Here is a 27793-nt window from a genome sequence, read left to right as displayed (position 1 = left end):
CACACACACACACACACACACAAACACACACACACATCTGTGGACATGGACAGACTAAAAACAGGGACTGAAAAAAAACATAAAAGCTCAAGAAGCTTCTAAACCATAAATTATATTTATGTGTGTGTGTGTGTGTGTGAGAGAGAGAGAGAGAGAGAGATTTTCAGTTCAAAGGTAAGCCAGCAATCTTATTTTGATTGTTTGATTTTTGTTATTTTAAAACAGGAGTCAGCAACCTTTTGACAACAAGTGCATTTTTAACTGTTCTTGTTAATTACTGTGTCACAAAGTTTTTATTTAAGCCAACAATTTTAATTATGATTACGGTGAAAATAAGATAAAATAAAGAAAATACATTAATGGACATTTTAAAAAAGGTTTCTCCTGAAATAATTTTTTAATCTTTGTCACATAGTAAGTTGAAAGACTCTATATAATTGTTATTGCTATTTTAGTTTATATATTTATTTTTTGTATGTTGACTTTTTAAGACAAAATTGTTAAATTATTGTAAACATTATGTTGAAAGGATATTGATTTAATTGTTTGAATGATGCAATTGAATTTGTTTTTGCCATGAATATAGCCACTGCTGCTGACATGGCATTAAATAAATAATAAATAATTAAATAAATAATTAAATAATAACATAATAAAATAAAACCACTTGTCTAAAATAAAATAAATTAATTAAATTAAATTAAAATAATCTAATATTGCAGTGATTTATGTGAAAATTTTGGAATAATAAGCTGACTCTAGCTGATTAATGCAAGCAATTCAAATTAAAGACATACAAACTATCTACTAAAGAAAAAAATCTGTTGCAACTCGCATCCTTTAACTTAGTACCATAGTATTTTTTTGTAAATAAAATGTATACAATTAAAATAAAAATGAAATATTTATAGCTGACAATTTTTTTTCTGCTGTGGATACTTTTGTCCCACTTCACTTATTTCAAGTATTTGAATTCCTTTTATCTCATAGCTAAATAAGACTGTGTGACGATGTGGAAGTACTATAGCAAGAAGCTTTTGGCATGTCGATGTGAGCAAAAACTACGTAAATTAAATGCATGCAATATTCTGTTGCTAATCCTGATGTAATATGTTTAGACAAGCTTAAATATATTTACACTCAGAAACATGTACTAAGCTTTCATTCATGCCGGCCCTGATTTGGATGGTGGTCAGATGGCGGCATCAAACCCAACACGCAATGGATGAAATATGAACGCTGGTTCTGTCTGTAAACACCTAAAAATATGAAATACTAATACCAAATGCCAATACATTTAGACAAGAATAAATAACAAGTAAAAATGATAAAAAACAAAGCATGTTTCTTTCTCTCAATATGTCCTTCTGACAGACTCTGAAGGTGACGCTGGTCAAAGGAAGTTGCCAGACGTGCGCAAGGATGACATGTCTGCCCGTCGCGTGTCCTACAAAGAGCCTCGCGCAGCTCTACCCTTTAATCAGTATCTGCCGAACAAAAGCAACCAAACCAACTACATTCCTGCCCCCCTGAGGAAGAGGAGGAGCGAGAGAGAGGAAGACTGGAGGAGTCTGAGCAACTCAACATCTCCTGTAGGAGGAGAAACACCTCTCAGGTAATCACAGCCGCTGATGATAAACAGTAAGTGTTTGGTTTGTTTGATTTCTCAGGAGGTTGCTGGAAATCCCTCTTCTGGCTTCAATGTGGCTGAGACACTTCATGCATCTAAACAAAAATCAGTACACACAAGCATCTGTTTTCATCTGTCCGAGTTTGTTTGATTCATTCTGTATTATCTGCGTGTTGGTGAGCGCTGTGAAATTCCCATTGCTCCCCACAGACAAGAGCGTGTAGAAGTATTAAAAGAGGGGGCTGTCGCGTCTCGCAGCCTTGCGCTCCAGAAAAATTTCACCTGGGCGGATGAGAAAGGGGCAGAGCTTGAGGAGGCAGAGCTTAAGAAAATGAGAAAGCTGGAAAAGGCGGGAATTAAAGTATTACCTACCTCTGTGCGATATAACAGGTCAGCGGTTGAATGCATGTGTATGGAGCGACTAAAAATGCTAACTAGTTGTGTAGGGCCTAGTAGTTAAACACAAAGCTTGTGTGTTCAAAACCATGAGTTGTCATCTAACCCCAGGTTGCTTTGTCGGGAGTGACCCTGTGTACTTTTGCTTTGGATTTGTGCTGCTGAGAAATGTTTAATCTACATTATGGCATGGAGTGACACAGTTGTGAATTAGCTTTAGCCTTTGTAGCTTAGCTAATGTTTTGATTAATTGGATGTAACTCTGACTACTCTGAATCTGTGCTAGGTTGAAATGAGGAGTGTGTGTGTTGTATTGGGTTGAGCATATTATGCTAGTTATGCTAATTTGACTTATTCTGAAGCCCTGATGTCTGCATCACCTCCTGATATGGAAGGACTAACATCTCTCCGTTATAGAGTGAAACAGATAGGTTAGTAAAGTAAAAATCCCATCTGTTTTCTCCACAGGGGAGTTGATTTTGAACTAAAACTTTTAAAGAAAGACCTACTTATGGTTTTGTTGAAGCCATCAGTCTACATTATTTCAACTTGTTTTTAAATAGTCATGTTCAAAAGGGGAATTCCTGGTGAAAATCTGAAAAAAAATTACCCATGATTCTGCAGAGAAATCTCCACCAATCAGAGAACCGTGACAAGAAAAATGCATTTAAAAAAACTCTTTAGCACCCGGCCACTCTCATGAAGCTAATAATGTGGAGTCAGTTTGCCTGCGCTCTCAAACAACTTAAATATTTGTATGCATGAAATGTATATTTTTCAATAAACCTAATACATGAAAACCTTTTCAATAAACCTAATACATACCCCTTGCAGAATATGCAAAATGTTAATAATTTTAACAAAATAAGAGGTATCATGAAAATTGCATGTTGTTCTTTATTTAGTACTGTCCCGAATAAGCTTTCACATAACAGATGTTTATACATAGGCCTACTCCACAAGACAAAATAATAACTGAATTTATAAAAATAATCGCGTTCAAAAGTTTGCATACCTTTGAATATTAATACTGTGTGTCATTTCCTGGATGATCCACGACTGTTTTTGAGGGACTCATACACAACTATTACAAAAGGTGAAAACATTTACTGGTTCTTAAGAAGGCAATACAATGCATGAAGAGCCGGGGGGTCTAATTTTTTAATTGGATGATCAGAGTAAATCGTACTTATTTTGTCTTCTGGGAATCATGAAAGTATTTATGTAGCTTCTGAAGTTCAGTACTAAATGAAAAAAATATGATCTTTAATCAAAATAAGAAAAATGTACACAGCATCATCCTGTTCACAAGTTTACCACAACCCCCCGCTCTTAATGCATCGTGTTTCCTTCTTAATCAATATCTTTAAATCAATAGTTTTACATTCCTTATTTTTAATTTGATTGTCATTATGTCCATATGGAAAAAATGAATGGGAAAAATACTTGCGGAACAAAGCGCTGTTGCACTCTATTTTTTTAAAAATATATTCAAATTTTGTCATGGCAAATTTTCTCCTCAGTCCAATTGTGAATCCTGTGGAGGCCAGTAAATCCAAACCACCTTCACCTGACATCATTCTCCGACATGACAATGAGTTCATGCGGGCCGCCGCTCCACATCAGTGGGACTCCAATGAGGAAGATGATGATGAAGAGGCAGAACGGAAGGTTCCAGATGTCCAAAAGGATGATCTTGCTTCTCGCAGAGCACGCATGAATCAATTTAAACCCAGTGTGGCGTATCACTTCCTGCCAGGCTCTTGTAGCTGGAAGGACCGAGAAAAATGGGAGGGAATCAGGCTGGCATCCCAGCATGCCGTGTTGGAGAGGATGGAGAAGGTGGCACAGGAGAAAAGAAGGTGTGCTTGTGACAGAGAGTGATGGCGTCTCATGGTCAGGGACTAGTTATGTTGGCTTTACAAATCTAACTTGATGTTATTGGGCAAATTTGGGTCAGAGTTTTCTTATAGGCCACATTTACACTGCAAGTGACCCAATTCCGATTTTTTTTCCTCCCATGTGGCACAGATCGAATATGGCCCACGAATGTGTAAGAAGGAAAAAAGCACATTCTCAGATCAGTTTCAGGCCTCATCGGAAGCGTGCTGCAACTGCTACAGCAAGCACTAGCCAAGAATTTGAACGCTGAGCAGCAAGCTCATTGGCTGCTGATGCGAAAAGAAACCAATTAGCTGCGCCATCTAGAGTTTCATGACAGAACTTTGTATTACAATGCATTGTCGGAAAAATTAACTAGCTGGTGACGACTGTTTTCTGATGCCATTGTAACTTTATTGTATTGTCATTTGAACCACATTGGTTCAAAAATAACTGCCGTTGATGGTTCTGCTAGAGAACATATGCACATGCATGCTTCAAAAAATGGTGCTTTCATTATCATGACGAGCTAAATTGAGACCGCAAGTCCACCTGTCATACTAAAAAGAAACCATTCTAAACACAGGACGAGAGTTGTAGTTTCGACCATACAACTTTACGATGTTTGCGAATGTTTGTTGGAACTTTGGTTTCGGGAAACAGAATCGTTGAGCTATGTTGCTAACAATGAACTTGCATCCATAGTTCTATGGTCAATATTGGTATTGTTGATGTTTTATGTGGGATTTATGGGTCCGATTTTTTGTATTTCTTATAATGTTACATTTCTACCACAGTCAGGCTGACTCCGCCTCCCCTGAGGTGCCAATCATAACTCGTAAGGACAACCCTTTCCTGAATCCTGAAAAAGACAGGGGAAAAGAGAGGGATGAGGAAGATGAGAAAGAGGTAGAGGGGAAGATATTGGTCCCAAACCCACACGAAGATGATCTAGCAAGGAGGCGGATTAGGGGAGGGCCACGCTCTCCCAAAGATGCTCATCAGTCATTGGTCCAGACTTCCATCACTCAGTCAGACCTGGAGACATGGCAGAGACTCAAGATGAATACAGATAGCAGGTGCCTCGAAACAAACACACACTTCTCTCACACTTCTGCTCTGTATACACACAATTGAGCACAGTATCAAAAATGAACATTAACTGAGCACAGAATAATTTGACTGAGTTATTGGTCATTTGGCTGGTAACTTTATTAGGAACTGTAACATTATTCGTGGTTTGAATTTTACACAGACTGTGATCCTGGAAGGGACTGAAAATTTGGAAGAAAACAATAACTAAATCCAATTGTTATAGGGATAGATAAATAAATAAATATGTAAAAAAAAATGCTAAATACAGTTTTTAGGTTGGTAAAAATATTTCTAATATGATTTAAAAATGTATATTTGAATTTTATTTAAATATCAATATTTTAATATATACATTTAAATTGCATGTGTGGCAAAACGTTAATGTCATTCCTCCTGCAAAGCTCAGTGTATCCTTCGTACTGATCTACAGTGAGTCTGACTCCACCGGGGCTGAAGTGTCAATCATAACTCGCAAGGACAACCCCTTCCTGACCCCTGAGAAAGACAGTGAGAGTAAGCAGGAGAATGAGGAGGGAACAGACAGAGAGAAAGGGATGAGTGTGGTGATGCCTGATGTAAAGACAGACGACCTGGCCAGAAGGCGGGGCCAAAATGGGCCTGTCCCACAGAGGGACCCCCGTCAGTCATTGGCTCAAACTACCATCACTCAGTCAGACCTGGAGAAATGGCAGAGGCTCAAGATGAATACAGAGAGCAGGTGCCTGACATGTGACCTTTACCTTTGACCCTAACCTAACATGCTTCAAGATTTTTTAGAAGTTTCACACTGAGCTTATCTAATCAAATTTTATGTTTTATGTGTTTTTAACACATAAAACAGATGACACACCAGTTTCTGAAATTAAGCTATTTGTCCAAGAAAATAACCTTTTTTCTGGTATGTGTCTATCATTGTGTCCTAACCAGACATGATGTAATAAAGCAACAGGCAATAGACTTTTTTCCATGTTAATTCTATCCATGAGTATGCTATATGATAGAGCAGGGATTATAAAATGTTTTTTAATTTTTTATAATGTTGTTTTATTTTTAATCTTGTTTTGCAGAATATTTTTCCCACTATGTTGTCAACCTTAGAAAATGCTATTCAAAATACACTGTAGTTCACATGTTTGGGATCAGTAAGATTTTTTATTTTTATTCCACAAGGATGTATTAAATTGATCAATTGTGACATTAAAGACATTTATAATGTTACAACAGAGTTCTATTTCAACATTAATAATAATTGTAAATGTTTCTTGAGTACTAAATCAGTATATGAGAATGATTTCTGAAGGATCGTGTGACACTGAAGAATGGGGTAAGGGTGCAGAAAATTCAGCTTTGCATCACAGGAATAAATTACATTTTAAAATATATTAAAATAGAAAACAGTTATTTTATTTATATAAATTGTACTAAAATATTTCACAGTGTTACAGTAAATGCAGCCTCGGTGAGAATAAGACATTTGTTTCAAAAACATTTTAAAAAACTTACCGATCCCAAACTTTTAAACAGTAGTGTAAGTTCAAGGTATATTGTGACATAAGATATAAAAAAGACGCTCAGTTAATTTATATATATATATATATATATATAATGCTTGTAAGTAGGGAGTATGTTCTTCATATATGTTTTGATTAGCTGTGATTGTGTGCCGTCACACTGTATTTTTGCTGTCAGTGTAGACAGACAAATTACTTGCTGCTGAAAAAGTATTACGTCTGGTTAAGACACAGTGTGAGCCTAAAATATTTAAATCGGTCAAAGCTTACAGCCAAGAAGCTTGGTCTGTCATTGGCTTGAGTGCTGTGTAATAGGGCTCTGTCTTGTTACGCTGTTGTGGAGATGTTTGTTAAAGTGGGCCTTTGTGAGACTCTAAATTCTGTTTGCAGAGGGAAGCCCCTCTCTAGCAAACAGACGTCACCAAGGCAACTATTGAAAGCAAGAGATGCTCACAGAGAACGAGGGAGGGGAGCATGTGAGTGTTAGACCACATACTAAACTGTTGTAGAAGAGCCAAGGCTGTGTGTGTCATTCCTTCAGTATAGTAATTTCCCTTTTGTATGTTTAAAAAGGCCATGCTTGCATCAACATCAGTGGGTTTATTTTGAAATCACACAAATTACCGTCCAGACATCCATGACAATTCTCTTTATATCATTGACTTGACATGGTCTTTCTGCACTAGTATTTTTTAGTTTTCATCATTTCTTTCCCTCTGCTCCTCTAATTCTTCTTTCTTTCTCTTCTTTACTTACATGTGTCATGTATGTGTGTGCGTGTGAACAGCGATGACACTATTGTCCCTCTGTGTCAGACGTGTCTTGAGAAAGGCTGCCACTCTGTTGCCTCTAAGACGAAGGTTGCCAAGAACGACCTGGCCAGTTGCCGAGAACGTTCCTCCGGTGAACGGCGGCGTTTTGTGACATTTGGGGATGTGACAGAGATGGAGAGTACTTCCTGGAAAGAGGAGGATGAGGAAGGGGGAGAGGGAGAGGGACAGGGGGACGAGGCAGAGAAGCTTCGATATCTCCTCTCGATGGCACCTGTTGCTGTGCCCACCATAGGTCTGGGCTCCATACTGACAAAGAGAGCGGTTGGCAGGTAGGGAGAGAAAGAAAGGCAGGAGGAGAAATGTGCAAGAAATACATGCACATTGAAGCACAACAGAACAAAATGTGCACTTTTTTTTGTTGTTTCCCTGAGGGTCATTGATAATATAGTAGTATAATATATATTGTAAAATAATATTAATTATATATATGTAATACTTAATATATATTACACTTAAAACAGTTTCTGATGACTATTTTTCAGCGCAACCATTAGTATTTTTGCTACTTTAAGACTTCTGTGTAAATGTTGCATGGAAAATAAATAAGAAGTATTGAATATGTAATAATATAAAAATTTAAAATATATAAAAAATATATAAAATCATTTAATATATTATATAAAAATAAATTATGTATATTATATATAAGTTACATTATTTTATAAAATACTGTATAAAAATATGTTAAATAAAAGTAATTGTGAGATAAAGTTTAAAATAAAATAACAAATCAATTCTAAGATATAGCCTGAATTTGTATTTAAAATATAAATTTGCTTATTGTTTAGTATATTCCAACTAGATTTATATAATTTTTTGCCTGGTGCTCAAGGTGTGTTCATGCCATGTTGGAAATATCGTAATTGAGATTCCAACTTAAAAAAAAAAAATCGTTCACATCCTCCGAAAACTCATAATTACAACTTGTAAACTCTCAACTTTTTGAGAGCTCTGACTCGTACCACATGACTGCCACAACATCATGTGGAAACACTCAAAATGGCAACGGCTTCAGCTGTAAAATGTAGTTTAGCAGTTAATATTGAGTTAGTCAACGATAGTCAATTATAGCAATTCCTATAATAGACTGTTGTTAATGTCTTAATGATGCAAGGATAATCTAAAAATAAACGAAAGACGAAGTTTGATGTTGCTAGCACAGAGTTGAGTAAATAGCTAATGTTCCACTAAACTATGAGTTTATTAATGGTTTATTTGCATAATGACTTCTTATATTGGGTTTTGTAAATTGATATTACACACATTCATTTTGGTGTTAACAGTGTTGACACGGAAAAGCATAATTCCGAGTTTGTGAACAGCTTCGAGTAACATCCCAGTGGTCATCTAGTATTTACAGTAGCCTAATTGTGAAATGGCATGAACACAGCATTGGTTTCTATCCGATTTCATTGTTTACTTCACAATATGACCCCTTTTAGACAGTGCTCATTTTTTTCTTAGAATTGAGCCGTATTAGTGATGTGAAGTAGCCTATACTGACACACTATTACAAACACTGCTTATTGATGACTGCCTGCTCTCAGGAGCCAAGTTTTGTTTATCAAATGATCTGGATGTACATGCACATACTCACCCTCACAGTGTGTTGGAGTTTGAAAATGTGTGTAGTGATCTTAGCAGTGATGCTGCATTTACAGGGCATGTTGGTTTCGTCTCACTGGAGTTTATGAAGCTGGATGACATGTGCCTTAAAAGACTGTTAGCATGATGCTAACAACTGTGGCACCACTGAATGATGCTCGAAACTGTTCTTATTTAGGCTGTTTAGAAGAGCAATTGGGTTTATAGTTGAGGCTGTTAGCATGATGCTAACATCTGTAGCACCCCTGAATGATGCTAAAACTGCACTTTTTGGCCTGTTTGGGAGAGAAATTAGCTGTGAATGTTTTAGAGAGAGGCGGTTAGCATGATGCTAACAACTGTAGCAGTCATGAATAACTGCTCTTATTTGGGCTATTTAGGAGGGAAATTAGCTGTGTATGGCTTGCAGTGAGGCTGTTAGCATGATGCTAACAACTATAGCACCCACAAATTACATTAAAACTCCCGTTTAGGAGAGAAATTAGCTGGGAATGCCTTACAGTGGTGGTTTGGACTGAAATATCTGACTGTCTGATATGAAATATGCGTTTGTGCTTGTGCTTGTTTAAGAAAGTAATAAATTGTATTTTGTAGTTTTGAGTAACTGCATTGCAGTTGCTTTGGTTCCCACTGGACTGCATCTTTCCTTGCCTGTATCTGCATTCTCTGTCCTTCCCTCTCATTTTTTTTCTTTTCTGTCTCTGACTCATTGTTTCCCTCTTTCCTTCCACTCCTCATACATTATGAACTAACTTACTCAGTGGAGATGCAAACCCTGAGCCTGCTCCTATCGTGCCCCCTGAACCTCCGAACCCTGTCATGTTTGACCTTAAACGGCCTTTGACCTCCATCGAGCACAGGGTGCTGGAGGATGAACTGGCTGAGAAAGCGAAGGATGAGAGGGAGGATGATGAAGAGGATGAAGAAGAAGAGAGGCAACCGGATATAGAAAAGGATGACATGCTAGCTCGTAGAACAGGAACATTTCAGAAGCCAGCAAATGGGACTTCATATAACAGATTCCTCCCACAGCTGGGTTCCAAGAGAGACGGTGCTACAGTGGCTTCCTTAGCCCAGAAAGGAAGTATTCAGATGAGCACGAGTGGAGACAGTGACTTCCAATACCTGGAAAGAAACATAAAGACAAAGAGAACCAAAATTGGACAGAGGTGGGACAAGAAAGACTACCTGGAAGTCTGTCATTTCTTTTTGTTGATAATGTATGAGTCTAACATGCTCTGTTTTGTGGTGGGGGAAAAAAATACTTTTGAGCATTTTTTTTTTGAGCATAAATATAGATAATGAAAGAGGCACAGATATCTAGAAAACAAAATGCTTGGGCCAGTAAACAACCTCCCAGTTTGCAATAGCAACCACCCAGAACACCGTAGCAATAAGCTAACAATCACTCAAAACATCTTACAGAACAGTTGATTTTTGAATGTATGAGTGAATGTATGTGTGCATTCGTTTTTAACCTGTTTGCATTACTTTTTGCCTTAGAGAGTATTGCACAAACTGAGTTTCTTTTGTCAAGTTAGTGATCAGCATATGCTGTTTTGACAGAAATGAACCAGTCGACCAACTACCAAAGACACCCGTTCCAGTTGCTGTAGTAACAGAAAAGTGCCCTGACATTGTACGATTGTCTGCAACTAACGCCAATCGCTCTGGCATTTACAATGATGATGATGAATGTGGGGATGACGATCAACTACCAGATTTTGAGAAGGATGACATGCTTGCACGAAGGACTGGATCTTACCAAACTCCAAGTGCAGGACAGGCTTTTAATGCTTTTCTGCCCAAACCTGGTGCTGTCAAACATAAAATCACCCCTGTCAGTGGATCGCAGTCACACCTCAAGCCTAGAGAGCAAGAGACAGCCCCGTCTCTGGACAGGTTAGGATCCTCTGGGAATGAAGCGCTTGCCTATGAATGCTCTGAATGCTGCTTTTGTGGTGTCAGTGCAAAGGAGAATTATTAACATGGGCCTTTTTAGATATGGTTTTGAACTTGCTGTGTGCAGTTGATTTTCAGAGTACAGAGAAGAGATGAATGTCTTGTGCATCAATGATTTTTGGTGGTTATTGCCTGTTTACTAATATGTGTGGCTGGCTTGGTGTTTCTTCACAAAAAATGAATTATTCTCCTTGTTTCTAGTCTTTTATTGATTTATAGCTCTCTCTTTCTCTCTCTCTCTCTCTCTCTATTGTAATGCATTTTATGATGTTGATACACAAAATATAGTCTTTCTCTTGTTTTTATACCAATATGGTATGTTTAATTGCAGTTTAAAACAAGTTAAAGATAAAATCTAAAATATCTTAATAAGTAATCTAAAAATTGGTCAGAATACATTACCTAAAATAGATTACGTTTATAACTTAAGTTTTCATCATTAATAACAGTTTTCATCATGTAATCTGTAATTTGTAAGTAATCTATCCAGCTGTGTGTGTGTGTGTGTGTGTGTGTGTATATATATATATATATATATATGTGTGTGTGTGTGTGTAATTGACACCCCTAATAGATATTTTAGCTTTTTAATTTTTGTTCACTCTGTTCTTTGCACTTGTTTTCTCTGGCGATTTGTGTTTTGTGGTCAGAGAACAGAGCCTCAGCCTCCCTTTCACAGCCCTGCTTTGCTTTAGTAACCATGGCAACTTTCTCAGCTTCACCCTTAGCTCTGTGGCCCTGCCCCCAAGAGATGCTGAGGACACGCCTAGGAAGTGCCCTCAGATGATGGACAGGCAGGAGGCGGGCTCTGTGGGTGTGGTGGGACATGAAAGTCTTATTAAAGATGAGACTATTACCAAAAGCCCCTCCCCCAAACCTCACCAACCCTCACGTCGCCCCCTTTGGCAGGAAGATGATGATCTCCCCCCAATGTGAGAAAGCAATTTCAGGACCAATTTATTGCTTTTGAAAAGTGCTCTGACTAAAATGTATTTTTGTATTTCTGCATGGAAAGAGATTGTGTCTCATGCCTGTATGTATGTATTTTATCATTGCTCCTCTTTACTTCACTCATTGGTGCAATGGTTATCCTTAAAGGTGCTTTAAAGGGCTTTATTACTGAAGTAGCCTCTTTCATTTTAAGAGTTGACTGAATATTACTTACAGCACCTTTAAAGTCTGTATGAAATGCTGTTGACAACCCATTTTACTGACATGTTTTGTGACATGAAGACACACACATACAGACAGAAAATGTGTGAGCAATATAAAAAATTGTCTGTAAATTAAGCTAAAAAAATGTACATTGCACAGTAGCTAGAAACTATATCAACATCTATCTATCTATCTATCTATCTGTCTATCTATCGGATAGTGAGGCAACCTTTTATTTTGAGGGGTAATACAATTTTTTTTTTAAAGGCCTATACTAAGTATTCTATTATGTTTAACCATTTTGTTCTTTAAAGCTCAACTTTATTTATATTGTTTTTTTGTTGTTTTTTTTAATCCATTAATGTTCTAGATTCAGAGCTACTAGTGTTTCTGAAACGGAGTAAGTTTCTTTTCCTTTCTCTCTGTCTTCTTACTGTTGCTGCAGAACTGAGCTGTTGCATGTACTGATCAACACAAGCATTCAGCAGTGTCTCTATTCACATGCAGATACAACCATTTAAATTGTCATCTAAATTATCTCTTGCACTTTATGCATGCATATTCAAAAGCTGAGTAGTCAAAAGCCTGTGCCTACACATGCATGCAATAACATATATTTGAATCTTTCTCATGGTTTGCTGTGTTGGATGCTTTTGCTCCCTGGAGAAAATTGTTACACACACACACACACACGCTTATTTTCATAACCTCAATCCACTACAGCATACCCAGTTTTATTAAAGGAACAGTTCAATGAAAAATGAAAATTCTTTCATCATTAACTCGTCATGTTGTTCTAAATCTATATGACTGTTTGAGGGGAAAAAGTAACAATGTGCTGCTCGCTCTTTTCCATGCATTTACAGTTCATTAGAGTTAACAAGCTTCAGAGGGATGTAAATAAGACTTGTGTACATATTTAACATTTTATGAAGTCAATAGCTTTATATGAGAAACAGACTGAAACTGAAGATCAGCTTTCATGTCAGTTTTGTGAATTGGGATAAAATATATATATATATATATACATTTATGTTTATCAGAAGTGAAGATTTACTAAAATTAACTAAAATTTAATGTGGTATTTATGATAATATGGGTTTCGAACAACATGAGGGTTTCTTGAGCAATTAAGAAATGATGTTGTCATATATGTAAATCTGCTTTTTCTTGTAGTTGTTCTGTTTGTATTGTTCATGGTCCTTATAACCATGTGTTGTTCTTCCACTAACATTTCTTCCACTTGTCATTCCTTGTTAACATCATAATAACATTTTATGTTTTTCTTTGTGTCTTCAGGTCAGAGGAAGAGATGTAGTGTTATTTTTTTCTCTGGCTTTGATTGCACCTTTCCTTCTTCAGCTAAAAGCATTACAGCACTTGTAAACATGTCAAATTTTGTTTTTGTTATTCAAAGGAGTGTGAGTTTGATTGACATGCGTGATGAAGAGGATGAGCTGGCCTACCTTCAGCCGCACAGCCAATCACGACATGAGCACCTACACAACCAGTACAACAAACTCCGAGAGGAGGAGGACCAGTGGCAGGACGTGAGTCATCCAAACCCACACAAGCACATGTTTAATGAGCTCACATGCATAAGTATGTACGTTTTCTGGCTTCTGTGTGTAGGACTTGGCTCGCTGGAAGAATCGGAGGCGAAGTGCATCTCATGATTTGATCAAAAAGGAAGAAGAGAGGAAAATGATGGAGAAGCTAATGTCAACAGATGGAGGACCCGGCCATCGCCGGAAGAGCATCAAGACATACAAAGAAATCGTTGAGGAGAAGTGAGACACAAATTGAAATCTCTACACCCTCCAGATTTGGATTTAGCAGATTTTGGAGGGGTTTAGTGAATATGAAGTGTTGGTATTATGAAACAGCCTGCAAAAGTGACTGTTTAGTGAAACTGCCTTTTCAAGGGTCAATAACATGATGCTCTTTTTTTGTCTATTTATTCATTTATTAAAAAATACATCAATGGCTTGATTAGAATACACCTTCTATGATGAGCATGTAATTTTTGGATTAAAATTCATTTAGATGATGAATTTTTATTTTAATAATGTCAAGGTAATACAACTGTCCAGTGTCCAGATATCATAATGAAGAAAAAAAGCCTAATTAAAAGAATGAAATTCTTGAAAAGTACACTACTGGGGGTCAGTAGGAGTTTTTTTTGTTTTGTTTTTTAAGAAATAAATACTTGTATTCAGCGAGGAAATCAAAAGTGACAGTAAAGACTTCACATAATAATTAGAAATACTTCTTGAGAAATATTTCCAAAATCTTTTTATATATTTATCATGAATATTTGTCACTTAATTTTCTATTGATCTCACTCTCTCTCTTTCAGAGAACGTAGGGAGCATGAGCTACATGAACAATACTGTAAGGCCTCCACTCCAGAAGAAAAGGCAGCTGTGCTTCAACGCTATGCTCTCCGTTTCACCATCAGTGATGCCATATTGGAGAAACTCCAGCTCCCCAAACTGCCTTCTGCGGCCTCTCCGATGCACACGCCACCTCTCCATCAGCCTGAGAAGAAGCTGACATGCACCACCTTAGCGGAAGCAGAGGATCTAGAGCCTCAACAAACTACCCAAACACACCACAGTGTCCATGTATACCAGAAGACTGCACAAAAACAGGCCCCGGCACAGCGTGAAACTCCTGAGCCATCACCTGATGAGACCACCAAAGCTCCAAAAGTCCTGTCAGTGCCTACACGAGTTCCTCCTGCTCCCTCAAGGCCTGTTCCCCTGATCACCCCAAAACCCTACAGCCAGCCCAAATTCAGCCAAGGCCTCCGCAAATCAGTGAAGGCAAGACTATCTTACGCAGGACTATAATCTCAAGAACCAATAATTCATTTAAGGATAATAATCAGCTTAAATAAATGTGTGTTCTCTGGTTTTATTACAGAGCGATGGGCTGATACGTGTGAACGGTGACAGGACTCAGCAAGAGAACAGAGAGAGGGGCGATAAAGATTCTGTGTCGTGTCCTCAAGTCAACTTATCTTCCTCACCTCCAAAGCCAGCCAGACAAAGTCAACAAAATGAGGAGCTAATTGCTTTAGAAGCCTCAGACCACCAGCAAAGCTCACAGACTTCCGTTTCTGACCAGGAGGAAGAAGTCGGAAAGAAGGAAAAAGAGTGTTCTCTTAGTCCTCAGGAAGAGAAAAGCAAAGAAGACACCTCAACTACACTGTCGGTGTCAGAACCAGAAGGTTGAGGATTATAATATTAGCCATAGTTTTGAATATTCAGGGGTCGTATGATGAGAAATAAACATACTGACATACAATGAAGGTTTACTGTAACTTTCAGAAATCAAAACTTCTTCCCGAGTACAAACAGACGATTCTTTTATAATTAAAGGGACAGTTCACTCCAAAATGAAAAGTGTCATAATTCATACAATGGAAGTCAATGGGCTCCAATCATGCTTGGTTCCCAACATTCTTCCACAGAACAAAGACATGCATACAAGTTTGAAATGACAAAAGGGACCCAATTAAATAATGAAATAATTTTCCTTTTTAGGTGGACTATCACTTTAAGTAGCAAAAGTAGTTCAAACTTTTGCAGCTAGTCTCTTAGATTAATACATTGACACTTGGCTGCCCACATTTCACATCAGCGACACCTATTTGATAATCATAAACTTTACTGTAAGTGCAAATACATGCAAATTTCTAACTGAGCACAAAAAAAAGTGATTATGTGATTGTAACCCATTTATAGCAGAGGTAGCATAGACTGAATGATTTTTATATTAACTTATAGTTTCCTATTTCATCAGGAAAGCAGCCAGTGCCTGACACAGTGATGAAGCGCAACTGTGTTGTCACAACAACCATCGTGACAGAGCTCACTCAGACACACTCCGTCCCACCAAATGACACGTCCAGCACAGAGCAGGTGGGCCTTGATTTCTCTCTTTTCACTTTTTAATAAAACACATATACTTGCAAACGAATTGAAGTATTGCAAAAGAAAATAATGTTTTGCAAACGAAAATGAAAGTATTGAGAAAAAATAAATGTGACCCTGGACTACAAAACCAGTCATAAGGGTCAATTTTTTGAAATTGAGATTTATACATCATCTCAAAGCTGAATAAATAAGCTTTCCATTGATGTATGGTTTGTGAGGATATAGGACAATTTTTGGCCGAGATACAACTATTTGAAAATCTGGAATCTGGGGGTGCAAAAAAATCAAAATACTGAGAAAATCACCTTTAAAGTTGTCCAAATGAAGTCCTTAGCAATGCATATTGCTAATCAAAAATTAAGTTTTTATATATTTACGGTAAGAAATTTACAAAATATCTTCATGGAACATGATCTTTACTTAATATCCTAATCATTTTTGGCATAAAAGAAAAATCGATAATTTTGACCCATACAATGTTTTTTTTTGCTATTGCTAAAAATATACCCCAGCGACTTAAGACTGCTTTTGTGCTCCAGGATCACAAATGTGCTTTTGCAAACAAAAATAAAGAACTGCAAAAGAAAATGAAGTATCTACTTACAGAAACGTTTTTTCATTAGTTTTGGAGTTGTCCTTATTCAACCAGTTTTTGGTTTGTTAGAAATCACATCATGTCCAGCTTTCAACTTTGTTTTGAAAATATTTTATTTGGTTTTTTTTTCACTTACGACATGTCATACCACGAGGAATGATTATTTCATTATTATTTGATTAATTTGTTACTCTTCCTGGCAAAGTTTAGTATACATAAATGCAAGTACGGCGATTATAAACCATTATTTCTAATTAAGTGTATTAATGTATGTAAACATTTCCATGTTTTCATTTTTTTTTCTTTTTTTAATTTATTTATTTCATTGTAATTTTTTTTTTTTTTTTCTTGTCTTCACCTCCTGGCTACTGTAAAATGTTGAATGTGAGTGATTCAATAAAAAAAAATGAACCAGCAGCAATCTGGGAAAAAAGAAAAAGAGAAGCTGTGCCAGCTGAGTCAGCCGACTGCTCTTGAATCGCTCTCACGGTACTTTGATGCCATACGTCACAGTGACATGGCATCGGCTGTGTCTCTCTCTTTTTTTATCAATACATACATTTTAGGTTTTAATATTTGTATTGTGTGGTAACTGTTTTGTGAATACTATAGGTTACGGCTGAAGGGGTTGCAGGCACTCCGCTTCATGTCATGCATAAATATACAGCAAGGCCTCTCCTACCTTATTGCTTACAAGATGCAGAGTAATATACAGGCAACTGATCGTTTTCTGACTGTATGTACAGCTGACTGTATATTATTCCTCACTTATTTGTAACAGATCATTTTTGTCAGCATTTTATGTCTTAATAGCATACCTTCAAAAAAATTAAGGTGAATTTGCTACTGTGTATTCTGTTGGAAACCTGCTTATGTTTCCACATTGACTGTGATGATTTTCTTTTTATTCGCCTCAGCTTGATTCAGTCCATAATTCATGTGATCTGAGCTCAGCTGCCGAGTCCACCAAGGCCGAGCAGACTTCATACTCCCTCTCGCTGACAGGTAATACAACTCCACTTTCCACATCCACATTTCTCTCATAATGCGATGACCGAATTAGTCCCTTCTCCACACTTCTCCCACTTTTTAGTCTTTCATTTACTTCCACTTAATCCTCTTTTGGGTTGCCTTTCTTTCTGGTTTATCTTTTTCTGCCTTTTTCTCTTGCTTTTTGTCTCTTTCATTGACTACCCCTCTTTCATTCGGTGTGCGTGTGGGTCTGTTAGGGTCCTCACATTCCTCTAGTAGCTCTAGGTTACGCTGGGAGTTCTTCGCTCCAACAGGTAAAACTGATAGATGAACTAATAGCACAGGGCTTCCATCTCCACGAACAGCAGATGATCCATCTGCTCATCTCTCGTTTGTTAGTCTCCTTTGACTTCTCCTGTTGAGGTGCATCGCACAGTAAATGCTTGTCTGCTGAGGGCACTATGAGACAGTACAGACTTTTAAAACTGTTTTTTGAGTGTAGAGGAGAGTGGGGTAAGCTGTGCCACATTAATTTAAGTTGTCATAAAGTTCAGGACAAAGGAGACAGATGTAAAAAAAAGTATATTGTATTATACATAACCGTTCAAAAGTCTGGGGTCAGTAAGTTTTTCTTTTTCTTTTATTATTTAAAAAAAAAAAATGTATTCTTTTATTCAGCAAGAACATATTAAATTCATCAAGTGACAATAAAGGCTTTTAGATTGTTACCAAAAATGTAAAATATTTCTGTTTCAAATATGTGTTTGAACTTTGTTCATCAAGTAATCCTGAAATCCATAAAACGGTACAGTATCACAGTTTCCACAAAAATATTAAGCAGCACAGTTGTTTTCAACGTTAATAACAATAAGAAATGTTTTGTAAGCACCAAATCAGCATTTTCAAATGATTCCTGAAGGATCATGTGACACTGAAGACTGGAGTAATGATGCTGAAAATTTAGTTTTGCATCACAGGAATAAATTACATTTTACAATATATTACAATTAAAAAATGGTTATTTTAAATTATAATATTATTTCACAATGTTACTGATTTTACTATATTATATATACTATATATAGATTTTTGATCAAATTAATGCAGCCTTGGTGAGCAAAAGAGACTTCAACAAAATTAATCTTACCGACCCCAGTTATACTATATAATATTATATTATTTCATTCATTCATTGCTGATATTTAGCCAAATAATTTACATGGTTATACAATGACAGTTTATCAATATGTATGATATATATTTTTTGACCTACATAAATTTGCTTTGACATAAAAATCATTTTTTATTTGCCATGTAGAAAATGTACTTGATTTACTAGCATATAGTATATTATTACTAGTATATTAGAATAAGTAGTAGAATGACCTTTCACAGTTTCTTAAGGATCTTACCCCACTCTCTCCTCAACTAAAGATCTTTCCTTCTAAACATAGAGTTGTGTGTTATTTTGTCCTCATCAGGCATTTGTAGCATATCCATGACTATAGAATATATTTATTTAATCTGATCATTGTACAGTCGTGCGCAGAAATTAATCATGTAGGAATTAAGATGCTCTGTGTTATATTGCTTTCTTTCTGTTGTTTTCATGGCTATATTCACTACTCTCAGAGAACAGATCCTCCTTCTTTGAGACGGGGGTAGCTGCAGGGCAGAGTAATGGGCATGGCAAAAGGTGGCGTGCCGAAAGGTGAATGCTACAACAGAAACTAACGAATGCCCTATTTTACTGTCATGGTGAGTGAATATTGTCAAAAAATACCACACTAAGTAGTGACTAAACACGACCCCTTTTAATATATGTTAACCAGGAGTCACTCTCATAATTAATCACGGCATCGTCTGATAAAATCAACATGCATCTACACTAAAGAGCGGCTATGCGGTTGTTTTGGCTATATTACTTTTTTGTCTCATGCAGCGCACTGCCTGCGTCTGAGTAACAAACTAAAAAAAACAACAAACAAAAAAGTGCATGTGATATTAACGGACGAACTACGCTCATATTTATAATTTAAAACAATCAGTAAGCGACAGGTGCTAGGAAACGCTGAATGCGCTGCTTAACTCTGCCGCTCGCTGCACAGAACAGGCGCCGGATTCGGTATGAACCGGTATACCGCCCAGCACTACCCTAACCAATCAGAAAGACCTTTAAACACGCCCCCTACCTTTTGGCACGCCCCAATCTTTCACCACGCCCACTGCTCCAGCCTGCAGTTATCCCTACTCGCCTTCTTTTGGCTCAGCTTATACCTGGTATTCATATCCATCTCACGTGATAGAATCACACGTGGGCAGCTAAATACAGGTGTAAACCGGGTAGGGCTGCACGATTATGACAAAAATCATAATTGTCGATTATTCCCTTGAAATTGTAATTGCGATTATTAATTAATAATTTACATTGAATGATGTTTATACCATTGTTTGAAGCAACCGCATGCCATATTTTTAGATGAAAATAAACAAGCTGAAAACACTCTAACTGAAAAACTTTTATTGCTTTTCTATAGTATTAAGCCTCAAATGTCAACTATACATTGGATTGGTTTCTTCTTTAAATAATAATAAAAAAAAAGTAAAAATATTCATGATATTATAATGTTATACTAAAACTAAAATTAAAACAATGGAAAAACCCTTCAGATAACCTGTAGAAAGAAAAGAATAACATAAGTGGCCTCTGAACGATTCTGGTTTGAACGATGTAATCACGATTAGAAATTAGATTAATTGTGCAGCCCTAAAACAGGGTCCAAAATCTGTGATTGAAGCACTTGAACCACATTCGGAGGTGGTCAGATACACATGACCACTCTGCATTTGAGTGTGAAGTCTATAAATATTGTCAAAATCTGATCAATAGTGGATACAGGAGATCAATTGGAGATGCATGGGAATAATTAATAATACCGGTAAGTGTAAACAGAGATCACACGATGGATGTCAGTACCGAGTGTAAAAAGATATTATGCCACTTTATGTCTCTTACTGTCTCTCAATCTCTTTGTGTCATTTTAGTGTTTTATGCTCTGTGTATCTGTGTACCAGTTATCGCTTTCATTAGCGTAAGAAGAGATGAATGAGAATATGATGAGTTTCTAAAGCCACTCTTCCCCTCTTCTTTCCTTCACAGAGGGGATTGACTACTCCATTGACTGTGTAAGTACTTATGTTGTGCCAAACTCACACTCATTCTTCATGAATGTCTCCTTATTTCCTCTTCCTACATCTCTTTTTTGGGGAAGTCGTGGCCTAATGGTTAGAGAGTCGGACTCGTAACCCAAAAGGTTGCGGGTTCGAGTCTCGTACCGGCAGGGATTGTAGGTGGGGGGAGTGAATGTACAGCGCTCTCTCCCACCTTCAATACCATGACTGAGGTGCCCTTGAGCAAGGCACCGAACCCCCAACTGCTCCCCGGGCGCCGCAGCATAAATGGCTGCCCACTGCTCCGGGTGTGTGCACTTAGGATGGGTTAAATGCAGAGCACTAATTCCGAGTATGGGTCACCATACTTGGCCACATGTCACGTCACATGTCACGTCACTTTCAGTCTTTTTTCTTTTGTTAGTCACTCATTGTAACGTTTTGGTCATTTCGACTGCTGGTGTGCTCAGGGTGGCTTGAGGGAAACAGATTGTGTTGGACGTCTTTGCCGTTGCATTGCTTCTCGCTGATGTTTCAGCGTCTCACACCAGTAGCTTTACATTTTGAGGACAGCGTGTTAAGTTAGAATACAGATAGTTAAAAAGTGTTAATGCATCTCAAAAACGTTTAGCATTCTGTTGCATTCAGCTGTTGTGTGTGCATCCTCTCTTCATACTGTTTAGAGTGCTGTTGCTGCCTTAATCACACTGCACACAATTCTGTGTTAGTTTAGTATTACTTATGTACTATTATACTATTTATTATTTTCAATGAGCTTTTATATTTATATTTTCAGTTTTAGTAATTTTTAGTATGTTTTTCATATCATTTTTTATTTATGTTTAGCTTTTTTTTTTTTTTTAATTTTTAGTTCTTCAACTTAAAAAATAGATATGTTGCCTTGGCAACTAAGTGAAATAAAATTGAAACTGATTTTTTTATATACCGTATATATTTAATTTAAATTTTACATCTAATACATTTTTTTATCTACTATTTATATTTTGTTATTTAAGCTTATTGATTTCAGTTAAAGAAGGTGATTTTTAATAGTTTTAGCTTTAGTTATCGATGATAACACTTACACAGTTGTACACTTTGGCACTTTTTTTCAAATGGCAAAAAAAATAAAAAATTCTGACTTTTAAAACTTTGAAATATTTCGAAAAATGTTAATTAGATTTCAAGCCAGTTATGCATGTGGTTTCAGTCTGGTTTGTAAACATTGGATTTCATATGCGTTTATGGTCTGCAAAATCTATAAAGATATAAGTATATTTTGCAAAAAAAAAAAAAAAATTGTTTCTGCCAGTCTGAGGAAAGGTTTAAAGTAACCAACAGAAACAAACCACCCAACAACAAGTATAGTACTGTAACAAATCACAAAATAAAAAAATGAGTTGCAAAAAAAAAAAAAAAAAGTTACAAAATTGATGTTTAATTATTGATAATTTCTGTACTTTCGAGTACTTGTGCTCATACAAGTTGGAACAGTGTAGGTGCACCCTGTCTTCTTACCTTACCTTCCTTTCCTTTTTTCCTTTCTATTTCTGTGTGTGTGTTTGTGTGTTTGTGTGTGTGTGTGTGTGTGTGTGTGTGTGCGCATGAATCAGATTGAAACCCCAATGTTGAACCTTGCAAAAAGGGTTGACCACTGGACATGGGATCCTAATGAAGAGCGTAGACGGCAGGAGAGGTGGCAACAGGAGCAGGATCGCCTGCTGCAGGTACAATAGCCAGCTTGGGGTTTGTCTGAGAGAAGTGCGCACCTGCTGTTCTGTAGAGACAACTTCCTCTGTTGTTGTGTTCTGGTTAGCTGTTTCCCATCTGTTCCTGTCTACCATTCACCTTCTCTCAAATCTATCACAGTGTTTGCTGACTGTTGTATAACTACAACCAAACTTGTATGACTTCTTTCTTCTGTGGAATATAAAAGGAGGAATTTTGAAGAATGTGTTGATTACTCTTGTCCATGCAGTTACAATAAATGAGCATTGAAGCTTTCAATTTTCATAAAGGTCACAAAAGCGCTTGTGTATTTTTGTTGGTTTCATACACTACCGTTTAAAAATTTGCGGTCAGTAAGATTTTTTTTCTAAAGAAATTAATACTTATTCAGCAAGGATGGATTAAATTAATCAAAAGTGACAGTAAAGACTTTATTACAAAAAAAAATTTTCAAATAAATGCTGTTCTGTACTTTATACTCATCAAAGAATCCTGAAAAAATGCATCATGGTTTTCAGAATTTGTCCTTTTGTGTTCCACAGAAGAAAGAAAGTTGAAACAACATAAGGTTGAATAAATGATGACAGAGGTATAATATTGAAGTGAACTGTTACTTTAATCCCTCTTTTTCTTTTTCTGCAGGAGAAATATCAGCGAGAGCAAGAGAAGCTGAAGGAGGAGTGGGAGAGAGCGCAGAGAGAAGTGGAAGAGGAGGAGAGGAGACACCATGAAGAGGTGCGTCTTCGAAATGTTTCACATGACATCTAATTGGTTCTTAATGAACACTAATTAGTTCTTAATTTATAGGAGAGACAGATACTGGAGGAAACCGTGACCCCACTGACCCCTCACACCTCAGGTTTATCATCCAGTATGGTGACAGAGGCTCCGTCCCTCACCCAGCCCTCAGCCCCTCGTGAAACCATTGTCCTCTCCTTGGCTGACTGGGAAAGGAAACAGGAAATGCTGGAGAAACAGGGGAACCAGAGTAGCAGACTAACACACAGGTGGAATACATACAAAATCCATTAGAAAGCAAATATCCTTAAATGTCATTTTAAGTATATTTCTGAGAAGTACATAAAGCCCATTTCTGAGAAGTACATAAAAAGTAGACTAAAAGTAGGCCTATACTTTCCTATTTTTAGTTTAAAAGAAGTATACTAATAGCACACTTGTATAAACTTCTTTTTCGTATGGGTAGTAACAAAAAACCTATTAAAAAAATCAAATTTTAACATCCAACTTAATTTAATTCAGTGTCTTTGGGGTATAAAGAGCTGACTTTGATATACTCTGGCAACCTGTCATTGGAAAAAGTGTAAACAGACAAATAAAGATTCAAGTGTTGACACCATAACTCTGCATAAAGGACATGTCTGAAAGGATGTTTCAATGTTAATATAACCTTTCTAGCCCTGATCAAGTAATCACAGCAGCTCAGCAGAACGGTCAGAGAACTGAACCTCAGGAGAGCCAAACAGCTACACCACAACTGCAGTTTATACAGGGTAAGACACAAACACTTCATCTGGATCATGGATGTCTTAAACAAAATGTATTTAATTAAATAAATGTTTTTAGTAAACGTGTAAAAATCCTTAAAAAAAATTAATATTTGTTGGTTGGTTTCATAAATTTTTGAAAATGTTTCATCTACAAAAAAACATTTGATAGACTGTAAATATCAAGTGAAGCAACATGTAAAACGTCAACAAAAAGTAACTTTCTTTGTGCCTTGAATACAAGTGTATATAACATAATTCTTATTTTCAGAAATGTTTTCAAACATAATTTTCAAGGTGAATATTTAATGATTATTAATATTGTTATTATTAATTATTATAATATTAATTAAATATTATGACTTTGATTTGGAGGACAAGAGGTTTTTTAGAAATAACCAATCTTTTACCAACATTTGAGATATTTTTTAATCTAATATTTAAAATATAACATTTAATAATTATTATATTTAGTTATAATATGAATTCATAATATTCTAAATAATCATAATAATAGTTGTATTATTATTACATTATATTTTATTTTTATTATTTTATTAAAGTTAAATTATGTATTTGTTTTATTATTTTTTTTCATGAGTCATGGATATTGAATGGTTTTCTTAGCTTTCATAAAAAAATTAATGATCTCATATCGTTTCAAAACAAAAACGAATGACATTAATACACAGATAAACATCTAAAGGGATCCTTTTCACAATTTCTTCCTGTTGTTTACGCCACGCTTGACTTTAATTTGGAGGACAAATGGCTTTTACAAATAGCTAAACTTCTTATACCAACATTTTAGAAAACTTTAAATAATAGAAAAATAAATAACCTTTAAATAATCAAACTTAAAAATAACCACAATAAACCTTAAAAAAGAAAATGCAAGAACATATATTTTAATGCTTTACTCATGTGCCACAATAATGTTTGCATATATAGAAAACTCACTGAATACTCAATTAAAACAGCAAATTAGCAGACATGCATGCTTTTTCTCTGTGGGTTATTACAGATGGCTCTTGGAGCTGTAAGTCTAAAGGAAGGCAAGAGGATTTGAAGAAAACTGCCTCACTGGATCGTAAACAGAGTCCACCCCAGAGCCAGACCACAAAGATGAGGAGGTATGTGGATGTGTTTGTGGGATTGCATGCTGGCTTGCATACACACATGTGTGCCAAAATGCTGCTTGGCTTTGCTATGGGTGGAGGATGTTTTAAAGATCAGATCAGTATGAGGTTTTTTGTTTCTGGCACATGGAACATTTCTGCATATGACTTGCTTTCACAGTTGTGTGTCTCTATGCTTGTGTGTATGTGTGTGTGGCTGCTGGCAGGACTGGGTCGTGTGAAAATGTTTTAGGGACACACCCATCAAAATCACCCACACCATCACAAGACACGCCACCTCCATCACCCAGCAGGTATGAGCCTTCCCTCCAACACATACTCAATCACATGGAGATACTCTGGTGTGTGTGTGTGTGTGTGGAGCATTTCAGTAATAGGCTACGAAAGCATTTGTGCGCTTCACTCAGACACAGAGACTGCGTCATGCTGTTGAACTGGCCTATAAGATTTATTGCATCTCATTTAAATGCAAAAGTACTTGTTTAAAGGAATAGTTCACCCCAAAATGAACATTTGCTGAACATGTACTCGCCCTCAGGCTATCCAAGATATAGATGAGTTTGTTTCTACATCAGAACAGATTTGGAGAAATGTAGCATTGCATCACTTGCTCAACAATGGATCCTCTGCAGTGAATGGGTGCCGTCAGAATGAGAGTCCAAACAGCTGATAAAAACATCACAATAATCCACAAGTAATCCACACCACTCCAGTCCATCAATTAACGTCTTGTGAAGTGAGAAGCTGTGTGATTGTAAGAAACAAAACCATCATTATGATGTTTTTAACTCCGGTTTCATAACATTGCTTTCTCCAGTGAAAATAGACTCATCTCATTTAGGACAGAAATATGCACAGATGAAGCACTGCTTACAAGCCAAAACTGTTCTAAACAAATATGTTGGTGGAATGTAATATGAGAAAACAACTGGGTATGAACTTTTTCACTATAGATCATGGACTGGTACTTTGACATTTTTTACTCAGAAATTATTTAATTTTTCTTTCACCAGAAGCAATGGTTTAAAATTAAAACGCCTTAATGATGGATTTGTTTCTTACAAACATGCAGCTTTTCACTTCACAAGACATTAATTGATGGACTGGAGTGGTGTGGATTACTTGTGGATTATTGTGATGTTTTTATCAGCTGTTTGGACTCTCATTCTGACGGCACCCATTCACTGCAGAGGATCTATTGGTGAGCAAGTGATGCAATGCTACATTTCTTCAAATCTGTTCTGATGAGGAAACAAACTCATCTACATCTTGGATGGCTTAAGAGTGAGTGAATTTTGAGCAAATTCACATTTTTGGATGAACTGTTCCTTTAATGCATCCATTTGAAATGCAAAACTGTTGATTTAAGTTCAGCATATGATCCAAGTTGTGCCACCACGATTAGAAAGGCATAATCATGGCTTTCATTTCAGGAGTTACATAATCATGCTAAATACTTATATGCGCACAGTCCCATTTATTTAAATTGCGTGCCTGTATTACGTTTTTGCATTTGTTACCACTTTAAGGTCTGGGACCCCACTGATTTTTATTTATTTATTTAAACCTCTAATAAACCTATAATAAAGTTTTGAAGAAAATCTAAATTCAAACCAAAGAGATTTGTATTAAAATTAAAACATATGTAGCTTTTAAAAATATATAATAATGTTGGTCTCAGACTTTAAGACCCCATTTTGACCTATTTTATACTATTTATAATCCTACAAATATTACAATTTTTCTTATTATTACTTTTCTTCCAAGACCTGACAAGACAAGATTGCTAGTTGTTAAAGTTTGACATGAATATATGGCTTTGTATGGCGCCCTCTGCAGGTCAGTAAGTGGAAAGAAGCTTTGCTCCAGTTGTGCACATCCGTTGGGTAAAGGAGCAGCTATGATCATTGAAAGCTTGGGGTTGTACTTCCATATTCAGTGTTTTAAGGTAATGCTCATTTGTGTTAGTCTCTCTATATGTGAGTAATGTGTACATCCTCTTATATGAATATCTGATGTGTTCTAGTGTGGCATATGTAAAGGGTTACTGGGCAACTCAAGTGCTGGAACTGACGTCAGAATTCGAAATGGACTTCTTAATTGTCAAGAATGCTACATAAAATCAAGGGGTGAGTCTTAATGTGTTTTAATTGTATCTTAAACATGATCCTAAATGTGCAGGTTATTGTAATTCGCCTTTTTTGGAATTTGTAAGATAAACAGGGAAATCTGTGAGTAAAATCTGTGTTCTTATGGCATTAGGTTTTAATTATTTAAAAACTTTCTTTGACTATGTGCCCCTGTTGACTTTTTAGAAAATAAACTCTTAAAAGACTTTTCACAATCTCACTAGTTTAATTAATCGATATAGAGCGTTTTGTCATTTCTGTCAAATTTCCACCACATTTCAAATTATGTACTGTTTTTAGAAACACAAACTAGAAACATCTTGCTTATCTTAATTTTATAGCTAGCATTTTATTTATCTTAAAGGGATGGTTCTCCCAAAAATGAAAATGTGATGTTTATCTGCTTACCCCCAGGGCATCCAAGATGTAGGTGACTTTGTTTCTTCAGTAGAACACAAACCAAGATTTTTAACTCAAACCGTTGCAGTCTGTCAGTCATATAATGGAAGTGAATGGGAATCACGGCTTTGAGAGTCAAAAAA

General features: G+C 36.4%; 1 protein-coding gene across 1 annotated transcript in view; it reads left to right on the top strand.

Moving 5' to 3' along the window:
• The window catches only part of LOC107746015 (LIM and calponin homology domains-containing protein 1-like), a 51410-nt gene that overhangs the window by 19976 nt on the left and 3641 nt on the right, over window positions 1-27793 (top strand). Inside the window, exons 8-32 of the mRNA XM_016560052.1 lie at window positions 1375-1615; window positions 3550-3888; window positions 4705-4986; window positions 5433-5720; window positions 7301-7615; window positions 9713-10120; window positions 10518-10853; window positions 11630-11845; window positions 12439-12468; window positions 13486-13618; window positions 13701-13858; window positions 14428-14896; window positions 14997-15303; window positions 15879-15997; window positions 17525-17612; window positions 17837-17893; window positions 20740-20765; window positions 22364-22477; window positions 23121-23213; window positions 23286-23485; window positions 23895-23989; window positions 25008-25116; window positions 25329-25415; window positions 26962-27070; window positions 27149-27251. Coding sequence (XP_016415538.1) covers window positions 1375-1615; window positions 3550-3888; window positions 4705-4986; window positions 5433-5720; window positions 7301-7615; window positions 9713-10120; window positions 10518-10853; window positions 11630-11845; window positions 12439-12468; window positions 13486-13618; window positions 13701-13858; window positions 14428-14896; window positions 14997-15303; window positions 15879-15997; window positions 17525-17612; window positions 17837-17893; window positions 20740-20765; window positions 22364-22477; window positions 23121-23213; window positions 23286-23485; window positions 23895-23989; window positions 25008-25116; window positions 25329-25415; window positions 26962-27070; window positions 27149-27251 — 4722 coding nt within the window. The remainder of the gene's footprint in view (window positions 1-1374; window positions 1616-3549; window positions 3889-4704; window positions 4987-5432; window positions 5721-7300; window positions 7616-9712; window positions 10121-10517; window positions 10854-11629; window positions 11846-12438; window positions 12469-13485; window positions 13619-13700; window positions 13859-14427; window positions 14897-14996; window positions 15304-15878; window positions 15998-17524; window positions 17613-17836; window positions 17894-20739; window positions 20766-22363; window positions 22478-23120; window positions 23214-23285; window positions 23486-23894; window positions 23990-25007; window positions 25117-25328; window positions 25416-26961; window positions 27071-27148; window positions 27252-27793) is intronic.

This window comes from Sinocyclocheilus rhinocerous, unplaced genomic scaffold, assembly GCF_001515625.1.
Source record: "Sinocyclocheilus rhinocerous isolate Xijiao unplaced genomic scaffold, SAMN03320098_v1.1 scaffold288, whole genome shotgun sequence".
NCBI classification, from domain to species: domain Eukaryota; kingdom Metazoa; phylum Chordata; class Actinopteri; order Cypriniformes; family Cyprinidae; genus Sinocyclocheilus; species Sinocyclocheilus rhinocerous.
Note: the sequence above shows the minus strand (reverse complement) of the source record. Positions and strands in the feature narration are given on the sequence as shown.